Raw genomic sequence first — 6,712 nt, 5'->3', positions numbered from 1 at the left:
ACGGTCTCCTCGATCGGACTAATGTGTTTCCTGTTAAAATTCAACAAGACCAGCCGAGTGCTTCATTTTGTTATATATTTTTTTTATAAACGTCCCATAAAGACGAGTATTATAAAAATATAATACGAGAATCAAGTAAAACATTATCCGGCTTAATTTTTAATTTGAAATTTTTTTTTTTAATCTCATTACCAAGAACAATTCAAATTTAAAAATCGAAATATTAGAATTGTCTCAGCCTTGATGTTTAGGTGATATCAAGATCAGTTAATTTTGTATAGAAAGCCAAATATGAAAAATTGATATCAGGACTAAATCTTAGAAAAATTTATAGGTGTTTGAATTAATTTTACCCATTTATGTGGGAAGGTGGGGATATATATTTGAAAAAAAAAACAATATATTACTATGTAAAGACTTTAATATCACCACAACATACAATGTCAGCCCGTCACAATAGTTAGATTATAATAGTAATAATAGTATGCAAACAAAAAAAATCTTTTAAATTAAACATCCATATATAATTGCTTAGTAGGAAATAATTATATATAAAGAATTCACATATAATAAATTTAGATAATGTCACAATATTAAAAGTGTCATTAAAATTTTAATGAATAGAAAAAAAAATCATAACATACACAATTCCAATACTCACAGCGTATATATAAAAAAAAAAAAACTTTCTGACGATCCTCAAAATTATCAAAACATTGGCAACGCATCATATCAATTCTAATGTAATGTTTTTCTTTTATAAATTATTTACATTGCAAATTACAGAATTATATACAGATTGTGCGATAAAATCGTTACAAAGGAGATGGTGAAATAAAAAATAAAACAAAAAAAAAAAAAATCACAAAAAATCTGCCCGCTAAATAAAAATCAGACTTGTTACAACGCTCGCCGCAGTTTGGATACGCGAACGTTGATAGTACACAGTCTTATATGAATTGACCCACGCACAATATATAGTCGACTTATATACAACTTATATACTTGAATATTTTATATAATGAATGACAGTACATAAACGTGTGTCGCCTACAGCACTACATACCTATAGCCTGTGTATTTCATGGGTGACATATATGGAATGTTAAATCATTATATCATTGTGACAGAAAAATATCTGCTTTAAACAAAAAAGAAAAAACAAAACACTATAACATTAATTTTCTTGTTACATTATATAATATTAAAATTTTCTTCAAATTCAATATCCTTCATACCTGTAATGATCCTCGTGTTACCATGTTATGGGTAAATTTAAATTTTTAAAGTTTTAATTTAATTTAAACATACATATATATATATATATATATATTTTTAAATAATTTAATATCGAACATAAGAAATGACTCAGACGTTTATAGCTACGGTTAATGCGAATTACACGTATTGAATTTTTTTTTTTGTGCTTTTATTTTTAACGATCGTCCCTAACCAGTGCTATTAAGACATATCACATTTAATAGATTCCTTATCATAATATATTTAATTATCTATTATTTCAGATACAATACGGTGCAGAGAATACTGTTAGTGAATGCGATCGATAATTATTGTAATACCTTCAATTTGGAAGAAAAAAAAAATGACATATTTTAATATAAAGTCGGTTGTACACGATGAAAACCAGTCACCATGGATAAGGGATGCCCAAACTGGAAAAAAATTATAATTTAATCACACTGCGTAGATTTTTATATTTGTTATGGAGTCCAATATAAGAGGTATTTGGTTGTTAGTTATTTTTATGTTTACGTACCCCTGTCATGAGCTATACGTGTGGGATGTCTACATGAAGGGGAAGTGTGTGCTGGCGTTATGGTGTAGGGCTGCGGCTAGGGCTGCGTAAAGCGCGTGTGAGACTCCGGGTGACGGCAGTAGTGTTAGTACTCGGGACTCGTTGGAGTTGTAACCCTCAGCGCCAGTGTAACGCGCCACTCGAGCCATGGCCGCTGCGCTTATCTGTGAAGTATCGATAATAGAATTAATTGATTCAAATCTACGTTACATACTGAATACGTACGTACATATAAAGTTACGTTGAGTACATTTACACGGTAAATAGTTTAAAGTAAAAATTAATATGTATTAATTACATAATTTACTATATTTCATATGTTATTAATGTACTATAGAGTATAGTAAACATGTAAAAAGTAGGCCAAACATGTTTTAGTATAAATGTTTTTAAAAAATAAAATTTATTTTGAAATACTACTAACGTGATATTCATTGTCTTCGTCCACCACAGCCCGACATTCCGAAAGTCTTGGAGCGCGTTTCTGTGATATGTGCAGCTGCAAAAACATACATACATTATACCTGAACCCGCATATATATTAATTTATAATCATATAATATAGATATTTTTAAGGTAAGGATTTGTTAAAAACTATTTAATAGGACAAATTTGTCTTATATTGAAAAAGAGAAGTACATATCGAAAAATTCGTAAATAAGAGAAAAAAGATTCATATTTATATAAAAACAAAAAATAATTATTATAGAATGAAAATATCATCTTCAGACGTTTTGAACCTGCAATCGCCGAAATATAGAGATATAAGTATAAGGAGAACAATATATATATTTAGGTTTCTAAGAAAATTATTAAAAAAATAAAGTTGTCTTATAAAGCCAGTACTTTTAACTAGAACGAACTCGTTATTATCTTAAATCAAAACACCTTAAATAAGTTAAATTCAATTTACAAAGACACAAGTCACGTCGACAAAATACTTTCCCGCGTAAAAGAGAGCAAACCAGATGTTATCGCTTTAACGTCACTTCGGGTGCTTTCGGGAATTTTAAGGTTCGGTTCAAATTAAATGTGTGTTCCCTATACATATATATTTATAGCAATATTTCTTCAATGTGTCCCCTAACCTCGATAATTTGACCTTCATAAGGTCCAAGAGTACAGGTCTTGAAGTCGATCATCTCAACGATGCGTTCAGTCTCGGGGTCTGCGATCACCAGGAACTAAAAAAAATATAAAGCCAGTACAACTATTTATTTATGTTTATAATATGACTTAGACGAGGATATTAAAATAAAAACTATTTTGTACAAGAAAAAAAAAACCGAATATTATTAATAATTTTTAGAGGTTTGAAACATTGTTAAAGACTATTAGGTTATAATTATTAAAGTTACCAGGAACGTGTGAACCACATACGAGGGTAGTTGTCGGTTGTTAGAGTCAAATTTAATATAATAAGTCTCTAATTAAGTCATATGTATTTTTTAATGTTTTAGTGTAAATTTACAATATTTGGATGAAAGCATTAATAAAAAGGCTTAATTTAATGTTATTCTGTAATAGGGTAGTCTCAAATTCGCTGTTCTGTATTTATATATGAAGTTGTCAAGGTAATTTAAATGGTAGTGTAAAAGTATTGTGTGATTATTTTAAAGGATCTTTATACGAACCTTGTGTGTGAGCAGTAAATGTAGCGGCGCTTGGTCCAGTAGTGCGTCATAGCCGGCCAGCGCGCTCAGATCAGCCAACCGGAAAGACCACCGAACGCAGTCTCTACGCCAACCGCTCACAGACGAGCCAGACGATATACAAGGACGAGGCTGCAATACATATCACATAGTAGAAGTTGTTGCATGCTATGCTATTTTTTTAATATATTTGTAAGAACAATAATATATATTTTGTATATACATATAAATATTGAATTCTACTATTCTTTATTATTAGAAACATTATTAGACATAACCGTTATTAGAAACATGTTTTAGGCTTTACAACAATGTAAAAATGCGTATTAAATTATATTAAGATTTCTAAAATGTGTTTAGATGATAAAGAGACAATTTTATGCAGTATCGTACAATCAACAAGCAACTCCATCAATGGCTTCCTCCGACACACACATATATATATATATATATATATAATTTTTTTTCTCACTGTCAGTACGATAGGTATAAGCAAAACGTCAAATGTGATCGACTGGTCGGAAGGGTAGAAAAACAATTTCTAAGTGTTTTAATATCACGAATCGGCTACCTGTGGTATAGTGTCCCAGCCAGTTTGCGTTAAGAGACCGTGACCGGCGTAGGCCACGAGGTCAGCGGTAGCGCTTAATGGTTTAGTTATAGCGCCAAGGATCCCTCTCCGTAACGCTGCAGCCCCACTGCCGCTTTCGCCAACCGCCACACCCACCAGCGGATGGTGGGCCAATCCTCCAACAGCACCTTATATACATATATAGTCAGTAATAATATAAAATTATAATAAGGTGACATTAAAAATATACTCACCCAATATATTAATTGCAAAATTTGTAATTCCTGCGACTAGACCAGCCATAAGACTCTGAGGGGGTCGTCTCCTGTACGTGCATTTATATAAATTATAATAACACAAAGATATATATAAATTTATAAGTATGGGATGTGGTAGAACTGACCTGGCTGCAGCGGCTCGTCTTGCGTGTTCGTGGTCGCCTGCGAGGAGGTCCAGGTTCCTGGCCAGCGAGCCGGCAGCGGCACTGAGCGATCGTAGTAGTGCCGCTGCCGCTGCTGATGCCACGCCCCTAACTCCACCCCCCGCGCTGCCCACACGGGCAGCCAAAGCCCCCGGAGCACCCAGCAGTTCGAGACCACCAACCACCCAGCCTGGAAATACTTGTACTTACATATATGTTTGTTTGAACGATCAGAACTCAAACCATCAGTTTTATTTGAAATTCAAATCATTAATAAACATGGTGAGAATTTTAAATAAATTCAATAACTCAGATAATTCAAAAGAAAAGCTTCATCCAACAGATTTACAAGATGGCTAATTATCAAGACTCTTTTGTTTGAGCCGGGCGGGGCATTTGCTGGTCAAATTTTGGTTTTATAAGATTACAGGACATGCAAGTAACTGAGGACTAGTTAAATAAATACACCATGGTTTCCGATTGAGAATTAAAAGTTTTAGATTATTATTTAAGTTCTTTTGAAAGTATTTCTCAAGGCATACCTGCTCCCAGTATAGCAGCTGATAGGTAATGTACTGTGAAGGCGTGTGTAAGTCTCTCGGGTGACGTCATCACATCTTGTAACACGAACGCGCTCAGCCTCAGGGGACTCTCGTCCAAGGCTATGTACATGCGAACCTGTTGCATATGATTATATATGAGCATATCTTTGGCTACAGTTATTATTAAAATTTATATGCAACCCTAGAAAATTTAACAAAAAAACCGTATTACTTGCCTAAACTTGACATTTTATTCAAAAAAAAAACAAGTTAAAATTAAAATAGTAGAGAATAATATTGCATGCCCTTAGGTCAGAAGAAAGGATTCGATACAAATCAGCGAATATTTTCATAATATAAAACATATTTACTTACAGCAGTGTGTAATGTGAGGGTTAGGTTTAGAGGATGGACATGTAATTTTCTCAGTCGCACAGGGTTTTGTAGAGTTCTGAATTCAGCCAGCACTAGAGACTCCGAGGTGTGTGACTTCAACGGAACAGCTAAGTGATAGAGTTCGATAGCTGCAGCCAGATACGCGTCTTCTATGTAGAGACCGAGAGGACCCAGACGGACTTCTACTTCCATTAGCTCTGAGAAATGTCGATATATGATCCCATCAAATGTGGGAAACGGATAGTGTTGACCTATTGATGTAGTATAAATTTAGATATTTCAATTGTAATATCAATGTTACAGGACGATAAGTGATAAACAATTGTGATTCCGCCTAATCGAAGATCTTAATCCACATCACTGTTATTTTTGCAGTGAAACTTCTTATGCGACTTCCAACAAGGTTGCATAAACGTTTGACACTCCTGGGAGGGGGGATAAAGGGACAGAGCGAGAGGGCATGCCTCACATTCGAACGCAAGCGGGCAATCGTTTGTGACTTGTAATGTAATGTTAATAAAGTTTGTCTTAAAGAAACACTAAAAATTCCTTAAAAAAAATACCACTTTCTGTTATCATTCCCACATCACGAGGTTTCACTTCCGCAGCTAGGGACTCCACGCGCAATTATTTTTTTTCTTGTGTGTCATTATTACAATTGTGGCCATTTTTTTGGCTCCCAAAATAGCTCACCATTAAAACTTGTTCCGGCGACTGTCCATTTGTCATGACACGTCTGCAACAGCAACTTGGCCTCGGCTCGTCGTGTAGCGAACAGTTCGTTCGTCATGCCCCAGAGTGGTGGCCATCTCTCTGGTTCGTGATCCTCTGAACGAGTGGTGGCCACCACAGCAAAATCGAACTGTTCCGTCTCGTATTGCGCGTTGTCAATTTGCACGTCGGATACGGATATGGTAGTGCGAATTTTCTAGATGACAGAAATGACAGTTTTGATGAATAATATTTTTTTGTAAACAAAACGGATTTAATTATATCTGACGTATGTTTTCTATAGATCATTTGTAGGACAAAACTTAATAATATTTTAATGGAATCGATATCTTGATTATAATCAATACATATATAAATCGTGTATGAAAAAATATAAAATACCCTAGAATCAGCGTTGACAATAATAGCCGCACGTTGTAAATGCAGCGCGAGTAATGGCAGTACATCCGGTGCGCCGCTGAAAGTTACAGCAATGCTGCCTATGACACAGCGGACCCGCTCCACCTCCGACCACGTGGCGCTACTGCTGTTTAAGTCTGAGGATGACGTTAATATTATAACAAAACATATGAGCAGTTCCTC

General features: G+C 34.5%; 1 protein-coding gene across 2 annotated transcripts in view; it reads right to left on the bottom strand.

Annotated features, from left to right (window-relative positions):
- Positions 1-401: 401 nt before the first annotated feature.
- Positions 402-6,712, bottom strand: part of LOC116777123 (uncharacterized) — a 42,198-nt gene continuing 35,887 nt past the window's right edge. For both annotated transcript variants that reach the window (XM_032670494.2, XM_061526191.1), the window contains exons 77-88: positions 6,512-6,666; positions 6,092-6,326; positions 5,378-5,595; positions 5,003-5,138; positions 4,443-4,650; positions 4,294-4,364; positions 4,040-4,227; positions 3,451-3,600; positions 2,905-3,000; positions 2,241-2,315; positions 1,778-1,980; positions 402-1,673 (exon numbers count right to left, since the gene is read on the bottom strand). In XM_032670494.2, the coding sequence (XP_032526385.2) occupies positions 1,807-1,980; positions 2,241-2,315; positions 2,905-3,000; positions 3,451-3,600; positions 4,040-4,227; positions 4,294-4,364; positions 4,443-4,650; positions 5,003-5,138; positions 5,378-5,595; positions 6,092-6,326; positions 6,512-6,666 (1,706 nt within the window). In that variant the 3' untranslated portion in view covers positions 402-1,673; positions 1,778-1,806. The remainder of the gene's footprint in view (positions 1,674-1,777; positions 1,981-2,240; positions 2,316-2,904; positions 3,001-3,450; positions 3,601-4,039; positions 4,228-4,293; positions 4,365-4,442; positions 4,651-5,002; positions 5,139-5,377; positions 5,596-6,091; positions 6,327-6,511; positions 6,667-6,712) is intronic.

This window comes from Danaus plexippus, chromosome Z (genome assembly GCF_018135715.1).
Source record: "Danaus plexippus chromosome Z, MEX_DaPlex, whole genome shotgun sequence".
In the NCBI taxonomy this organism is placed as follows: domain Eukaryota; kingdom Metazoa; phylum Arthropoda; class Insecta; order Lepidoptera; family Nymphalidae; genus Danaus; species Danaus plexippus.
The sequence above is the reverse complement of the archived record's forward strand: the minus strand, read 5'-3'. Positions and strand labels throughout refer to the sequence as shown.